The sequence below is a fragment of the Psammomys obesus genome, unplaced genomic scaffold (genome assembly GCF_907164565.1).
Source record: "Psammomys obesus unplaced genomic scaffold, mPsaObe1.curated_primary_1811, whole genome shotgun sequence".
NCBI lineage: Eukaryota > Metazoa > Chordata > Mammalia > Rodentia > Muridae > Psammomys > Psammomys obesus.
Genome location: NW_026590707.1, coordinates 717,899 through 735,656, shown reverse-complemented (window position 1 = coordinate 735,656; position 17,758 = coordinate 717,899). Strand labels below are relative to the sequence as shown.

At 36.8% G+C, this 17,758-nt stretch overlaps 1 protein-coding gene across 3 annotated transcripts in view; it reads left to right on the top strand.

Moving 5' to 3' along the window:
* The window catches only part of Ralgapa1 (Ral GTPase activating protein catalytic subunit alpha 1), a 230,518-nt gene that overhangs the window by 197,565 nt on the left and 15,195 nt on the right, over positions 1-17,758 (top strand). For all 3 annotated transcript variants that reach the window (XM_055608685.1, XM_055608684.1, XM_055608686.1), the window contains 2 exons: positions 52-210; positions 1,878-2,005. In XM_055608685.1, coding sequence (XP_055464660.1) covers positions 52-210; positions 1,878-2,005 — 287 coding nt within the window. The remainder of the gene's footprint in view (positions 1-51; positions 211-1,877; positions 2,006-17,758) is intronic.

Below are 17,758 nucleotides of genomic sequence, written 5' to 3'. Positions count from 1 at the left end.
CGCTCACCTGACTTTTATAATGCACTATAAACTATTTCCTTGATTTTTCAGTTGAGACACCTAGGAAATGATGAAGTACACATTGTGTGGTCAGAACATACTAGAGACTACAGGAGAGGAATTATTCCTACAGAATTTGGTGATGTCCTCATTGTAATATATCCAATGAAAAACCACATGTACAGTATCCAGATCATGAAAAAACCAGAGGTGAGAACTTCTTAGCTTCTGTCTTAGTAATAGATTTTCAATTGTGAAAATAGGTGGAAATGGAACAGACTGTCACTGTGTAGACTGTCTTAAACAGTGTAGAACTAACCTCGCTAGGCGACAGCTAGATAGTGCCTGAGTAGAAGTTCCTTTGTACCTAGCTCACCTTTTATTAAAATAGAAAACGATTGCCGTTTCCTAAAAGAACACAGTAAGAAGTAGGTTGCTATTATTAAGGCACAGTTATAATCCCAGCAGGGCAGAGGCAAGGTGATTGCCACAAGTTCAAGGCCAACCTTATCTATTTAGCAAACCCCAGGCCAGCAAATGCTACTTAATGAGACCCTGTCTTAAAAAACCAAAAGTAGGAGGGAGGGAACCACCGAGGGGATACAAAGTGAATAAAGTATAATTAATAAAGAATTTTTTTAAAAAAAGTAATTTTGAAATAATAAATGAAATGCCTACAGATGGTTTTTTTAACTGTTAAAAAGATGTTACCTCCTCTACAGTTGGATACCTAGATGTACCACAGGATTTCAACAACTATTCCAGAAGTCTTTCTTTTTAAGATAATAAAAGTTTGACATTATTTTTATGTATCCCTTTTTTAAAGGTGAATTCTTTCAATAGAAATTTTGTTTTGATGGTTGATTCAGAATCCTCAAAATTCCTTGAATTCGGTTAAATTTTCATTTTTAAATTTTCTTGGGAGACAAGTTGTTTTTGTTTTCGTTTTGTTTTTTAGGTTCATCTAAACCAAAAGTCAACTTAAAACAGGGCATAGTATAGTTTTGTGCAGCCTACAGACTGAGTGATATATCATTTTTCTTTCATAAAATTGAGGTAATTTAGGGCCACAAAGCCTAAAACACTGTGTCATCCTTGGGTAATTGTCTTGCCTTGAACTACCATTTGTGTCAATCCTTTTAAATAGTTTTTTGTTTGTTTTTTCAGTATTGGTGCTTGTACACCGCTAGATTAACACTCTACCACTGACCTATATATTCACAGCTCTAAATTGTCAGTGGATAGAAGTGACAGTTAATTATCAAAGCATAAATTTTGTTTTATACTTAAAATACCAAATGCATTTTAGGTTCTGTATTTGTGTCAACTTAAAAGAAGAAAGATGTACTTTGGCTCATGGTTTTAGTCCATGGTCCTTTGACTCCATGTTTTCTGTGGGTCAAAGCTCTGTCACCCTTCCCCTAGCTGCCCCGTAACAATGGGAAGTAAGCACTCAACATGAGTTTGGGGCATTTCATGTCCAAACCATCAGACTAAAACTGGCATCTCACAGAAATGACCATCTGCCTGCCTATCTGTAAAATTGTGTGCCTTTTCCTGTTTGTCTAATAGAGGAATTGGGGTTTTGTGTGTATGCAGTTGAAACTACAAACCTTTGGAAATTGGCAGAGGATATAAATTTAATTAGCTACATAAATCACACAGTTCTTTTAAATGGACACCTTTGTGACCTTGGACATTTCGTTTGTTTACTCTTCTAATATAAGGGATTCATCATGTAAAACATTGACTCGGAATATTTTTTGCTAAAGAGACAGCTGAAGAGGAAGCAAGAACTTGTGTGTGCAGATGGTCTTGACTGTTTCGTTACATTCTTTCTGCATTTGACTTTAAATTATGTTCTGATCTCTTATCAGGTTCCTTTCTTTGGTCCACTTTTTGATGGTGCTATTGTGAATGGAAAAGTTTTGCCCATTATGGTTCGATCCACAGCAATAAATGCTAGCCGTGCTCTGAAATCACTGATTCCATTGTATCAAAACTTGTATCCTTTTTTAACTGAGTGGTTAGTACACTAGTATACATCTCCTTTACCAAAAGGTAAATATTTCTTACGAATGGAGACTGGGGATTCTGTTCATTGATAAGTAGATGGCAGAGTTCCTCTCTAGTAATTGAGTAATTACAATATTTGAATGGTATGTTTTCTTATATACTTTTAATATTAATCTTTAACTTAGTTAATGAGAATGCCATTATATGTGGTGCTCTGTGCTGCTCTGGAGGTGCAGAAATAATTAAAACAATCATTGAAGAGAATTCAGTCTACATGGAAAAAACATACTATTTTCAGTACATGTGTTGTAAAAACAGAGTGTGCAGTATGTACGCTAATAAGTGGCCTACCATCATCTGAAGTTGGTGTCCAGAAATACTCATGAGAAGTGAAAATTGAGCCAGTCTTCAGTGATAAATACTGAGATGGTGAGGTTTAAAACCTTGCAAGCAGGGGACAGCACAGTGAGAAACATGAAGGCGCGCCAATGTGTGGGGGCATAGAAGCATGGCTTCCGGAGCTAGCCTGCCATGTCAGCTGCTGCTCTTGGGAGCTGCATAGCCTTCCGGGTGTTCCTGAACCTCCGTGACCTCAGTGTACTTCCCTGTGAAATGAACTTAGTCATGATAGCTACCTCAGGGTCTTGGTCAGCCACAGAATCAGAGTTTTGTTTTGTTTTGTTTTTCTCCATTCTCTTCAGTTTCTAGAATAAAACCCAGGCCTTGATCATAGTGTGCAATCACTCGACCACGGAATCATAATCCCAGCCCAAGTTACAGAATCTTTGAATCTCACTTTCTTTATTTGTGAAAAGATTCTCATATTATCTCAGCATTACTATGAGTGCTAAATGAGATTTTGTGCAATTATTAATTATATTTCTTACAAATATTGCAATCAGTGTAAAACATCACCCAAAACTAAGGAATTGCTTAATTGAGTTTTTATATTGCACTGATTAGCTGCTTGAGGTGAATTCTCAGGCCTACTTTATGACATCTTTAATATTTAATCATACTGAGATAATGGTTACCACATTAGAGAATATTGTAGGATGAAAAGAAATAATTTCAATGGAAATAGTAGGCATGAACACTTTTGTTTAAAACAAAATCTGAGCCATTCCTACCAACAAAATTGCATGTAGAATACTTAGAATAAGGGACTGGAGGGATGGCTCAGCAGTTAAGATGATGTACTGCTTTTGCAGAGATCCTGAGCTTGATTCCACATCATTTGGCTCAAAAGCATCTAATTTGAGCCCCAAGGGGATCTGATGCTTCTGACCACTTCAGGAACCTGTACTCATGCAAGTTGACCAAGCACATGCATACACACACACACACACACACACACACACACACACACACAAACTTAAATTAAAAACAAAAGAATAGAGTGGAAATATTATATAGGTCAAGCAAACTTGGTATAAGAAATTGTTGTTTCATAATGTTTAATAGTATTCAGCCCTCTGTACGGAGGGTTCCACATTTGAAAAATTTCAACCAACTGTATGTGAAAAATACTTAGGAAACAAAATGAGACTTTTTTTTCTCTTAGTGTTTTCCCTTTAACAACATAGTATAACAACTACTACTATGGTACTTATATTTGTATGTTTATTACAAAGATTGTATGGATAATACAAAGATTTGGTTATATGTAAATACTTTACCATTATACAAAAGGGACTTGAGTGTCTGTCCACAGATTTTTTGCTATCCACGGGGATTCCTGAAAAATCGTAATAATTGATATTCTTATCCTTTGTTAATGTGAAGAATATAGTATTGTCTTTCATAAAATGCACACAGTCTGTATTCTCATTGTTGAGGAGGAGCCAGATGTAATGTAGATTAGAAGGATCAGTTTAGATCAACACAGACCACAGCATAGTGTGACCCTATCTCAAAAACATAAATGAATGAAGACAGGTAGGGCGGAGTGTCATGGAAAAAATGACTTCTTTACTTTATTTTAACATGAAGGTTTATACAACAAATTAAAACTGGATACTTGTATTGAGAGGTATTAAAGTAAAAAAATGTATGCTTTAATTTTAACTAACATACTGATTTCAGAAATGTGTCAAATTTTAAAATATGTTTTGACATCAGATTTTCAGTGAGGAGAAAATTGTATATTCTAAAATAACTCAATACGCTTAACATGAATTATCTTACGAATTGAAATAAAAGTTGGTTTTGAAAACCACCAGAGTTAATACTTTAATCCTCGTCAAAGAAATAAGGGGGTAAAAAAATGTAATAAACTCAATTGTATTTGTATAATTATACTGCTGGGTCAGTTATCTTATGCCCAGTAATACTGCCTTCTAAGATTCCACAGCATAAATTGTGCTATTTATGATCATTAAGTGAAGTTTAAATTTTATCCTAGGAAAATTTTCTGTAACTATGAATCTAATGTTGTTCAGAAAATGAGGACAGTATTGATTGTCATATGCTGCCCAAATCGATCATGCTAGCAACTAGAATTACAGTAATCTGTCAGTATTGATGACTGTCTTTCAAGCTTTGAAACCTCTCCCTCACTTCACTTGTTGTTTCTTACATTACTTGTACTTGAAAAGCATTTTCATGCAACCTCTGATTTTGTCAGCTAGATACTTTTGTCTCTTAAGCTCAATTTGTTGGTTTGATCATGCAATTAGAATTGAATTGCCACACTCGGGAGGCAGACCAGGCGGACTGGGTACCACTGAGCCAAAAGAGTGTTCAGGTTTGCTTTTAGGCCATCATTTTATTAGCTACCTAGAAAGAGTTCCTGCTTGTTTGGTTGCTTAGTTTGGGGTTTTACAATAGAAATAATTGTAGAGCTTTTATTTCATGATCTTGCCAGTTGTAACTCTATTCTTTAAGTAAAAAAATGTTTTGATCCTTAAGACTCTAAAGGTACATGTGTTTAGTATAGTGCTGTCATTGTGTATGTTCTTTCTGTTTTAGTGTCAGATTTACATGGAAGAATTTTTGAAATTAGTAAACCCAGGGAAGCAGAACCTGTATGTTGATATAAGTCATCCTCTGTATCCATGGGGGACTAATTCCTGAGGGTACAAGATCTGCAAATGGTCTAGTCCTTTATACCAACTGCTGTGTTTTTATATAATCCACACAAATTCCTTTCATCCATTAATGCTCTTTACATTGCTTATGATAATGAATCTAATGTAAATGTTACATAAATAATAAGAATGATGTATTTTAAGGAATTGCTTCCCCAGCTGTGGAAATTGGCAAGTATCAAAACTGTAGACCTGGGAAGAGCTGATGTTGATGTCAGTCTTAAGGCATCTATCAGTAGAATCCCTTCCTGCAGTATGTGGGAAATGGGCTTTACTCATTCAAGTCTACTAATTAAAGCAGTAATCATATCTAGGCAACTACAAAAACATCCAGACTGGTGTTCATACAAATACTGTGTCCTTGATCCAGCCAGGCTGACACACAATATTCACTGAGTTACTCTGATTTACTTTAAATCTTAATTATTCCTTTTATATAACTTGAGAAAGTACGCAAGCCATAAATGTTGATATATGATGAATTGTTATACTTACTATTTAGAGGTAAAAAAAATATGCCTGTAGTTTTTTTTTCTTCTTTCAGATATATTTATTGGGGTTTTAAGATGGCCAAGTGGTCTGTGGTGCAGACTCAAGAATATTTATTGAAATCCAGGGCTATTGGCACATACCTGTAAATTCCAGCTGAGACATGAGTTTGAAGCCACCTAGGCTATCAAGACTCTTATCAAGCTGTGCCCATATACATGTATATACACACAGCATTTATACAATATTAGCAAGGATGTTTAAATGATATAAACATTCAGGTGGCACTTATCCTTATAAAGGTAATAATTTAATAAGGAAGCATGTGTATAGTAATGATTTTAATGCAAGTAGGGTTATTAACAAATTGGTATGAGAATTCCATGGAGGAAAAAATTGCTGTGGAATAATGTCAGGAAAGAATATGTAGAAAATCTAGGTCTCGATGGATAGGATTTGAGTAGATGGAATGGGACATGTATGCTGTAATTCCTTTTTGTTATTGTTGTTTTGTTTTGTTTTTCTTTTTTTAAACAGGATCTCTGTGTATAGCCCTGACTCTTCTGGAACTCACTGGCCACCAGTTCACAGAAATCCAACTGCCTCTGTCTCCCAAGTGCCAGGATTAAAGCCACACGCCACCAGGTCCAGCCAACGCTACAATTGTTGTGATTTATAACTGGATCTTTGTGTATATTTATATATATAATATATTTGATATTCTGAGATATACAATGTAAGTACTATACAGTTAAATGGCATCCTTAAAGAATGCTTTAAATACATAGGTAATAAAAAAAAATGCTTTACATCTAGGCTTAATATGCCTTCCTACCACAACCAATATTATTTGATTTTTCTCAATCTCTTTAGATTGACTTTTTCTTAAATGCCAGAATTGGCTTTGTTTAACTTTATCAGACAAATTACTAAATTCAATGATAATTCTTCAATTAGTCGCAGTTTGTTAGCCCTGCAGTTCTGCTACTCAAATGTAAAGGACCTGTTGCGGGAGTATGAGAGCCAAAACTAAATGAATGGTAATTGATTGGCTCCACTAATGCAGTTTTCTTTCATTATGATAGGACATTGTAAAGCTCCTGAGGGGTCCCCATCAATATTGCTGCCATTTCATGTTAAAAGAAAATTGAGTTTCTCAAAAAAGTACATAATTTTATCTTTTGTAAAGCATTTTTCTTAGAAGATAACATCAATAAATTTGGAGTGTCCTTAATTTAATCTGTAAGAAGGAGATAATTATAGTACCAAATTTAAGATTTGTGGAAGGATTAAATAAGACTACCCAATGATAGTCTTTGATAGCAAATGGTTCTTTTTATCTTACCCTCCCAGCCTCATAGTTCTCATTATATGTTTGTCAAACATACCTGCATACTTCCTCAACCCCATAGCCCTTCTTGCAATCTTCCTCACTACACTGACACCAAGGATGATGTATTTGTTCAGCTAAACCAAATTCATCTTCTATAAATGCTCATGTTTTAAAACTCCAAGAATATGTACTTCTGCTCTTTTTCTACCTAATTTTTTTCAACGGGAAATTTTTACTCATCTCCATATGTACTCTGAAAGTTCACAAGTATTCTTATTGCTTACAGTTTTAAAGATTTGTTTCTATTATTTTTGAGAGAGAGAGAGAAAGAGAGAGAGAGTGTGTGTGTGTGTGTTACATATGTATATACAGAGGCATCAGGTCTCTCTGAGTCTTCTGACATGGGTGCTAAGATGTAAACTCAGATCCTCGTAAGTACTAAGCCATCTCTCTAGGCTATTATCTTTGTTTTTTAGGTTTATGATGAGCTTATTTTTTAAAAAGTTTAAAAAACTTTTTATTGGTACCTTGTAGTTTTAAATTTATATAAACTAGGCTACATGGGACTGGAGAGATGGCTCAAAGGTTAAGCACTTGAAGAGCAGCTAAGTTCAGTTTCCAGCACCCATGTGGACGTTCATAACTATCGACAGTACCAGTTTCATAGGATCCAGTGCCGCCTTCTGAAGTCCACTGACACAAGGCACACATGTATATAAAAGCACTCATACACATAAAATGAAATAAATCTTTAAAAACTTTATAACTTGGCTGCCACTTTGAAGAGTGTTAGATAGGTGAATGAAGAAGTCTAGGACCAGGAAAAAAAAAAAATGCCTTTGACACATGAATGAAACAACAGCATAGTCATGGGTAGGGTTGATTTTAGTTGGTTGGTTTTTGTTTTTTGAGAAAGAGTACTACTATGTAGCTCTGCCTGGCCCAGTGTCTGTGTAGACCAGGCTGGCCTTGATCCACAGAGATCTGCTTGCCTCTACCTCCTGAGTACTAGGATTAAAGGTGTGCACCATCATGCCCCAGGAGTTCATATTTTGTCAGTGAATCGGTGTATTTTTATTAGTGAACATTATGTTTAGTGAGGATCATTCACTTTCAGAGATGAATGATAAAAGAAAGGGGCAGAGATTATCTTTTAGGAAAAGAAGTGAGCCAAGTTATGTCTGACTTGACAGCAGTGGCAAATGTCCCCTCCAAGATGATTTTGTACAATTAAAGTTCCAAGTGCTCACACATCCTTACTAAATGACAAGAAAGGTCAGAGCCAAAGGTGAGCAGAAGAGAGGGAGATTCAGTACTCTGGGTGCTGGAGGACCAGCTCTTCAGTTTACTGCTGGAACTTTTGTGCCATTAGTGATTCCACTAGCAGCCCCAATGTCTGATAGCACTTACACTTTCTGTATCACTGTCTTGAACTTAATGGACAAATTGGTTAGCTAGTAAATATTCAGAAATATGAGAAAGGGTCCTTTGTGTGCTTGCAGCCATTGCTTGATAGTAATTGTTGTTTAGGGCTTCTCCAAGAGTTGAAATATTCCTCTATTTGCCTGATGGTTCCTAATTGGAGAATTTACATCTTTAGTGTAAAAGACATGGGTATAACTTTCATAGAAATTTTTTGTATGCTTATGTATCCCATTGACTGGATTTTGTTGGCAACCCTAATAATGTCTCTGCAGACAGAGTAGTTCTTTATAGGGGCCCTGGATATGTGTTATACTTCGATTAGCGACACTGAAATATTTCCTACTGTGCTTTTTTTTTTATATTACTTTCATTGGGTGGAAGTTATCTGCTTGTTGATGATATTACTAATTAGTAGATTCTTGTCAGTCATTGTAGAAATCTTTTATCACACATTTTTTGAAGTTATTATTGGTTTGGAAATACCAAATCTGACTTATGCTTTCAACAAGAAAAAAATAAAAACAACCAAATATGGTAGCAAACACCTATAGGAGCAACTTCTTGGAAAGCTGAGGCAAGAGGATCACAAGTTTTAGAGCAGATGAGGATATATAGTAAATTCACAATGTCTCCAAGTTTAAAAACAAAAGTTCCTTTTAAGGGTTCTATAACTTGCTTACCATATACAGATCTCTAATACTGGAAAGAGGTTGAGGGAGGAAGAAAGGGAATGGGGAGCTTAAAAAAAAGGCAAGGGAATAAATGTGAAACTCTATGGTGTGTAATAAATATGTGATGATAATACAGTCTTTATTCTGTGGAATTGAACCAGTAGTCTAAAAGTACCATATTCTCAAATATTTTCTCTCCCCGTGGCGTGTGTGTGTGTGTGTGTGTGTGTGTGTGTGTGTGTGTGTGTCCATCTATCTCTCTTCTCTGTCTGTTGAGACAAGATCTTGCTATGTAGTGGATAGGCTGAGGCTTGCTGTGTAGAGCAGGCTGGGCTTGAACTTGTGGAAATCCACCTGCCTCTGCCTCCTGTGTGCTGGGTAAAAGGTGTGAGTCGCCTGGTGGTGCCATTGTCTTTATTTAAGGTAAGGTTTCACTTAATATTAGTAATTTTACTATATTTAAACTGTTGGAGCTCACAAAAAAAAAATGGCTTTCATTACATGACCAACTTTATTTTTTAACAACATTATTATAATCTGAAATACAGGCTTCATCCTCTAACAAGAACTGACGTTAACCATATTACTAAGGAATTTTGAGTCATTCATTTATTCACATATTTGTTGACTGCCTCCAGTCTAGGAGACACTGCTAGAGAAAAGCCGGGATTTCAGTCACTGCTTCCTCCAGGTGTGGAAGTGGTGGAGCATGTCTTTAATTCCAGCACTTAGGAGGCAGAGGCAAGTTAAGAATCTCTCAGTTCAAAACCAGCCTTATCTACTTGCAGAGTTCCAGGACAGGCATATCTACATATTATCTACATATAAGACTTTGTCTCCAAACAAACAAAAGGTTACCGCATTTGAGGGCCATACGGTGGTGTAGGAGAGAGCCCTATGAAGTGGATTAATGAACTGCATGCTGAGAGAGTTCAGCAGAAGTGATATGTACAAAATGAGATAGTGATTGTGAATGAGAAAAGATAGTGTTGCGATAGAGGGGTTTAGGACTGGCTTTACCAAGGAATTCTGTTCTGCAGATTACTTCAAAGACACAGAGGACCCATGAGACAGAGAAGACCAAAGTTTTTCAGGGTAGGAAAGGGATATGGTAACCTATAAAGTGTAATGTCAAGAATTGCAAGTTGGGTCCAGGGATCAGTGGGTAAAAACAACCTGAGTTCATCCCTCTACACCCACATAAAAGCCAGATGCAGTAGCATGCATCTTCACCTCCAGCACATGTGTGGGTAGAAAGTGGAGACAGGAAAACTGGCCAGAAGTGTGCTTCAGCAGTTCTGTTGCTAAAATGACAGACCCTACCCTCCAGACAGAGTGGAAGGGAATCAGCTCCCAAAAGAGTTGTCTGACTTCCATGTACATGCTGAAGCAAAGGGTGTTCATTCTTCCTCCGCCCCATAAGTAAATCTGATTTGTTTTTCAAGACAGGGTTTCTCTGAAACAGCCCTGCCTATATTGGACTCACTTTGTAGACCAGGCTCTGCCTGCCTCAGCCTCCCAACTGCTAGAATCAAAGGTATGAGCCACTATGCCCAGCAATAAATCTGATTTCTAATGCAAGCAGTTCACACAGTTGGGTGACACAGGGCAAAGGGAAGAGCAGTAGCAGATGAAGAGATTTGTCTAAACCAGACAGGGTAGCTGAAAAAGAAAAGCAAAGTGAACTTGATTATCTGGTGTTTCTGTCAGTCCCTTCCACTGCTGTATGCCTTTTGTCTGATGATTAATAGAGGAATTACAGTTTAACATTTTTTATTCCTTAGAGAAGACTTTCCTATGTATGTTTTATTAACTGTCCTTTTCATAAATCTCAATTTTTGTATAATTTATCAAGCAATTATTGGCAGGCCAGCAACAGTAATAGCTGTGTCTTCTTGAGACTGAGAAGGTATCTGTAAGTGTTTGGTGACATTTCCACATATTTGTCGTTTGAGATTTTTATATTTCCTGTAGTGGACTTTCTGTAGTGCGTAGAATCAAACTCAGTGTGTGTACTAGACAGACACACCACTGCTGGGCAAGCTGTGCCTCAGCATTTCGGTTTTTGAGACAGTTTCTATCACCGTGTTTAGCCTTGTGCCTCCAGGCTCGTCTGGGCTCACTGTGTGCCACAGACTGGCCTTTAACTCATCAGCTTCAGCCTCCCACGCTATTGGGATTACAGGTGGCACCCCACACCTGGCTTAGACTACACATTCTTATGTAACTGTCTTGTTGTTTTTATATTACTGGCAAGTTAAGATCTTGTAACCTATCCTTTTGCAGGGTTGGGGAGGGGTCCTGTCTTTATTGTATGTTGGCTTCATGACAAAGAAAACATACTTCCACTGTCTTATACATTTTTGTCAAATCTAGTGTGACAGTATGATCCACAAATGCCAATCTAGACAGTTGCATCATATCACAGTGTGCCAGAGGCAAAATAGAAAACTCCATGAGGACCTGGACATACTGTTTCTAAAATCACCCAAATTTGATGTTGGTCTGTTTCCATCTGTAACTTCTCACCTGTTCTGAAACAGTTTTCTTCCCCATGTTAAAAACCTGTGTTCTGTGGCTGATAAGGGTAAACAGATACATTCATATTATTATTTACCATATTGATGTACAAATTGCATTCTAGTCATTATTTAAATGTAGAAACAATGGGGTTGAAAAATAAATAAAGGCTATAAAGCAGAAATGAGTCCAACTTGTTAAACCTGTTTGACATATGAAGTAAAGTGCCTTTAATCCTTCTCATTTTACTAAAAGAGCTTTTAATACTGAATTTTAATAACCCAATAATGGAATTAAAGCATGGGTCACAAATCTCCCCATTTTTCTTTTAACTACGTTCTCTCAAACACTAGACTTATAGCCTATTTAAATCTTAACTTTTGCCTGCCAAACCACTGTTACCATCCATCTGTTCATGCCAGTTGTAAGGAAGGCTCAGTTTGTAGTGAAGCTTTGCATTTCACATAAGGTATGTGAAGTGAAATTTCACAAGGGACATGATGGATCCTGATTCTTAGTGATAAACCTTTGGGGCATCAGGGCCGGCATATGGTCCAGTGTGATATGAAGGCTTGGGTTCTCTGGCTTCACTTCTTTGGCGTGAAGCTGATAAAACCTGGCTCTTGAGTATTATTTCACTGGACACCAATCATGGGCAGCAGGAACTGCCCATTTAACTCTCTGTGGGAAGGAAGCCCAGAGAGCATTCACAATGGTACTATTGTCAAGTTGCAAACTGCTCTGAACAGCTTGACAGCTAGGGAGGAGGGGAAGGGGTTGCTTTACTAATTGCTGCTCAGGAAAAAGAAGGAGCAAAAATAGCTGTTGTAGAACTGATGTTTCCACATTTACTTACTCTCTGATAGGAGTGTTGACTTTTCTTTAGCACATAGCTACTATCAAAAAGAAAGCAAATGAACATATTTAAACGGCCACCTGTAGTACTCCCTTGTTAATATGCCATATCTTTGTCAGCCCACCAGCTTGTACTACAGCAATGTCAGTTTTATTTCATGATACTTCTGTTTAAACAAAAATAATGTATTTTATATCCATAACATTTTTAAATGAAAAATGGCTTAAAACCACCACAATTTACATATCAGATAAGGTTATAATCTGCTTTAGTTTCCTTTACACTTTGCCTTTTTGGAATTTCCAGATTATATCTATAATCTGTATATGTGTGTGTGTATATACACATATACAGCATATTATTATAGACATGCAGATCAACTGTGTAACAGTTACAGGTGCTAAATAATCTGCTAAAATAAGTGATTTAGCACATCTTAAGGTTAATTTCTACATTTACCATTTAATAGCTAATGACTGTCTTAATCATGTACCTCAGTGAGTTCCGTCCAGTTTGAGTGTCTTTGAAAATGGGAAGGTTGTTTACTTTGTATGAAGTACCATATCCCCTGATGTAAATACTCTTTGAGGCTTTTTTCTTCTGAAACTCTTTCAACAAGCCGTTGATGATTCTGAAGCAAACAAACAATGAGCTACTTTTTTTTTTTTTTTTTTACGTTAAAGCTTGTTTTAAGCTCCAAGGATTCTGACCCCACAGTATGTTTCCACAGATGATTCTTTTCAAGGCTGAAATTAAATTGACTAAGTTATATTTGGTGTTAAAATTTGGAAGAACAGGGAGAGATATTTTAAGACAACTTTTTACTGTAATTTCTTATTTAATTGAGATGTTCCTGCTGAAGTTGGAGAGAGTCAAGTGCATGTTTTATAAAATTAGTGAATCTGTAAAATTTACTAGAATTCCCTCTCCTTGTATCCCCTTAAGTGATTTTAGTAAATGGCACTAGTGCAGTATTTCAAAAACAGTAATTCATTGAATGCCCAGTCTTCCTTCTACTGCAGAATAGATTATATTTAAAGTCAAGATTAATGGACAGATTTTGATGTTAAAGCCCAGTGTCCCAGGCTATCATTCCCTGGGGGCACAGAGTGCATTAGTTTAAGCCAATATACTGCTTATCATAGATTCTATGACCAATGGCAATTTGCTGTGCTTTGTTAATACTTGCAATGATAATAAAGTCACTTTTCTGTATCCCCAACAATTAAAGCATTTAAAATCTTAATTATATTAGTACACATTTAAGTAGAGATAACACTTAAGTAATTGTATACTGTAAAATCTCACTTTAGAGTTTGGGAAGCTTTTTAGTTTGGAGGTGTTTTTCATTTGTTTGTGTGTGTGTGTGTTAATTTTTTTTCCCTTTTGCAATCATATGACAAGGTTTGATCCTAGTATTTAATTGAAACTCCTACATTAATTTCCTCTGCTTTGATATACTGAAAATTTCATTCCCAAAAAGAACACAAGAGACTGTTCCTCGTACCTTCCAGTAGCTGTAAACGTACTCCAGTACTAGTAATTTTGGAGCAGGTCTTTACTCAATATGAAAACTTCATCATTACAAATTAATGATAATATTCTCAAGTAGCTCTTACCAGGAATGGTTACAAATTTTTAATTTCATTAAATGTGAAATTCAGATAGCTTAGTTTTTCTTTTAGATATTTTGTTTTATGTACTTTTTGTGACAGTAGGAGAGAGATATATAAGTATTTGATAGTCATCCTGGTGACTTTGGAAGTCACCAATGATTATTACATTATTAAATCGGTAAGTATTTTCAGAGACTCAAGATGGGGTTGAATTTTTAAGCCTATTTCTTTGAGGCTAATCTTTTCTAATTATTTACATGAACATTGGTAGAAATGGGCTTCTCAACTCTTCTAACATTTTCATTTAGTAATTGACTAATTTACAAGCAATTATATATGGTAAAAATGTATTCCACTCCAGCTTTCAGTAATAGGGCTATCCTCACACTGCCTTAGCACCTGCTTTGGATTTTGAGTCATCTGGCAGCCATGGGACTCCGATAAAGAAGTACCAGGTGTCCTGCCTATCTCTAATTGAGACGCAGTGAAAACAATACCAACTTGGCAATATGGTTAAAAGGATGGATTAAAGCCCAGCTTTGTCTGCTCTGACAAATCACAGCTTTTCCTACTGGTGTAGATAGTGTCAGCTACTGAAGAATTTCATTAATATAAGACATCGTAAAAACAGACAGTTGATCATAACCTGTTGCAGACTTTTCGAGAACGACTTCTGCTTGTCTACTACTGTTGAACAATATAATATTTAGGAGAATTTGTCTTTGCCGCAAGTGAATTAGACTGCATGTTTCTTGAAGGATTTAGCTACAGTAGGAATGAAATGAAATATCCCTCCTCCTGCCAAATTGTTAATTTACAAAACATTGCTTTGTAATGTAAACAATATAGTTTACTTTCATTTTATAAATGAGCAGTGCTTGTTAGTTCATTGGATACTTTAGCTGCCCTATATATTTCAGTGTCACATAATACTTCACTACACATAGTAGCATGAGATCTTTGAAATGTGTTTGTAAAATACATCTATGCATAAAATTCATCTTTTTCATTATTCAAGGATATGCAATGATTTTATCCCAAAGTGTATAAAGGTATTTCATGGCTTCTAAGACTAAAGTGTTAGATGTCATTTGAACTCTTTTTTCACTTTTATTTTAGGACAAATAAGGATATTTTTCACTATGATATATATTAAAATATAATAGTTACAATGTAGTAGCATAATCATATGTTTTCCAAAACTTCTTAGCGTTAGAATGTAGGCCAATGTTGTCTTGACTATCTTAGCTTGACTTGGCAGCAACTTTATTTTTTTGTACAAATTGCTACTCCTCCTCCTCCAGGCAATACTTATTGCTGAATAAACATTTTTCTGGTTGGGGGTGGGGCCAGGACATCACAGGCATGTGACACATGCCTAAGTCCCAAGCACTTGGGAGGCTGGGGCAAGAAGAATTATGCATTCAGGGCAGCCTGAGCTCTAAAGCAAGATTCTATCTCCCAAAAACAGTAACAAAAACAAAAACAAAAACAAACAAAAAAAATAGGTAGTTCCTGAGTTTATTTTGGTTCAATTTTATATAGCTTCCTTGTATAGAACACAGTACATTTGGTGAAAACTACATTTGGATTTGATCATCGTGTGCTAACTGGGATATTCAACAGACTTGCTGTCCTAAATGCATTTTAAACTTATTTTTACCCTCAGTAGATTTATTGGGATATAAATTGGGATATAGATATAATGGGAGGTAACCCCCATTATAAGTTGAAGAGCATCTCTATCTAAATGGTTTTCAAGCTTTTTATTGGGGGTGGGGTCTCTCACTCTGTAGCATAGGTTGGCTGCATTAATGTCACCGCAATCCTCCTGCTCCAGCCTTCTAAGCATTGGGTTTGCAGGCATGTGCCACCTTACCCAGCTAATGCCTTTGTTCTTATGTACCAAGGTGGTTCAGAAACATGCCCTAATTATTTTAAATTATCCTACATTTTATTTCCTACAATGATTTTCTCTAAGGCCCTTTCTCCTGTTTCAGTGTTGGCTCCTTTATATAAATAAAAATAGTTTAAACACTATTATAAAACTATGAAATTTTTTAAATGTTCTATTTCCTTTTAAGAATTATTGAAAATGGGGAGCATGTTTGTCTCAGTGCTGAATTATAATGAATTATGATTCTTTTCAACATTCATACAGTGTTTCCTTTAACAAATTATTCAAGAATAAATATTTTAAGAACAGTTTCCAGTTTTCCTTTCTGCTGATATTAACCGTTCCCTGCTTATATATTGTACCCTTTTATTTTATTTTTTAAAGACAGGTGCTCACTGTGTAGCCCTGGCTAACCTAGAGCTCATAGAAAGTGTCCTACCTTGCCAGGTGCAGTGGTGCATGCCTGTAATCCCAGCGCTTAGGGAGGCAGAGGCAGGTGGATCTCTGTGAGTTTGAGGTCAGTCTGGTCTACAAAGTGAGTCTAGGACAGCCAGGACAACACAGAGAAACCCTGTCTGGAAAGGAAGGAAGGAATTGTCCTGCCTCTGCCCTCCAGAGTGCTGGGACTAAAGGCATAGCCACCACATCTGCTACATTGTGCTTTATTTGCCCCTTAAAAGTCAGATTCAGTGGTGGCACAGGGACAAGTACGCTCATAACTGAAAGTGGGCTGTGGTGGGTGAGGAAGTGGGCTCAGTGGTGAAGGACTCCAAGCGCAAGCATGAAAACGCACCTTCCAGTCCCAGAATAACGAATCTGAAGCAAGACAGTAGGATACAGTTGTGCCCAGTGCCCTTTCAGGAGACAGTGAGGGAAGACTCAGGAAACCCAGAAGCTTCCGGCTAATTAGGCTGGTGTAAGCAGAGGGGAACAAGGAACATGTCTCAAGGTGGAAGGCATGAACTTTGTCTTCTAATCTCCCCACACAAGCACTGTGGCCCACAGACACCCACACATTGATTCAGTCAGTCAGTCAGTCAGCCTCGTTTTCACACACAGAGAGTGAGACAGTTTTTAAATTGACATTGGTGCTTTCCCCATTCTTCATCTCTTTCCTGGTGCTTATTCTGGTAAACTGTGTACTCCTAAAATAGTTTCTAGCAGGATCAGTAACATTTATTATTCAAGGACTGGGAGATGGAGTCAGAAGAATTAGGAGTTCAAGATCTCCCTTGGCTATACAGTGAGCTTTAGGCTCCTCTGAGTTACTTACAACGCTGTCTCAAAAAAACAAAAGAAATTCTTTGTGTTCCCGACCTTGAAGGGCAGATTCTGATGCACTGCAGGGTTGCTGTTGCACTTTGTGCAGTAGAGGTTGGGGGATGTTTATACTGCTTTAATTGTTCATTTGGTGGTTAGGAACAGAGGCAGAGGCCATGCACTTTTATCATTGTAGTTTCAGTACCTACCACAGGTTCCAAAGCCATCTTATAAATAGTGTATATATTGACCAGTTGGTTCTAAGAATTTAAGTGGTACTCAAGTTACAGCCACTTGAATTACAACTCAAAGTACAATTTAAATAACGCTTTCCAATACAAATGTTCCTTCATTAGTCAAAATTTCTAAATAACGGTTTCTGTCAGAATTCTCCCGGTGAGAATATCTTCAGAATCTTGAGTGCAGAGATGACACAAACTCCTAATCCCCAAAGCTGCAGAGAAGTCACAGGCTGAGTAGAGCACATGCTGCCAAGAGAGCCAGAGGTTCCCTCCTCGGCACTATGCCCTCCCTAGAGCTGCCATTGAGAGTGCCAGAACTTCAGGTTTATTTTAAAAGAAACCAT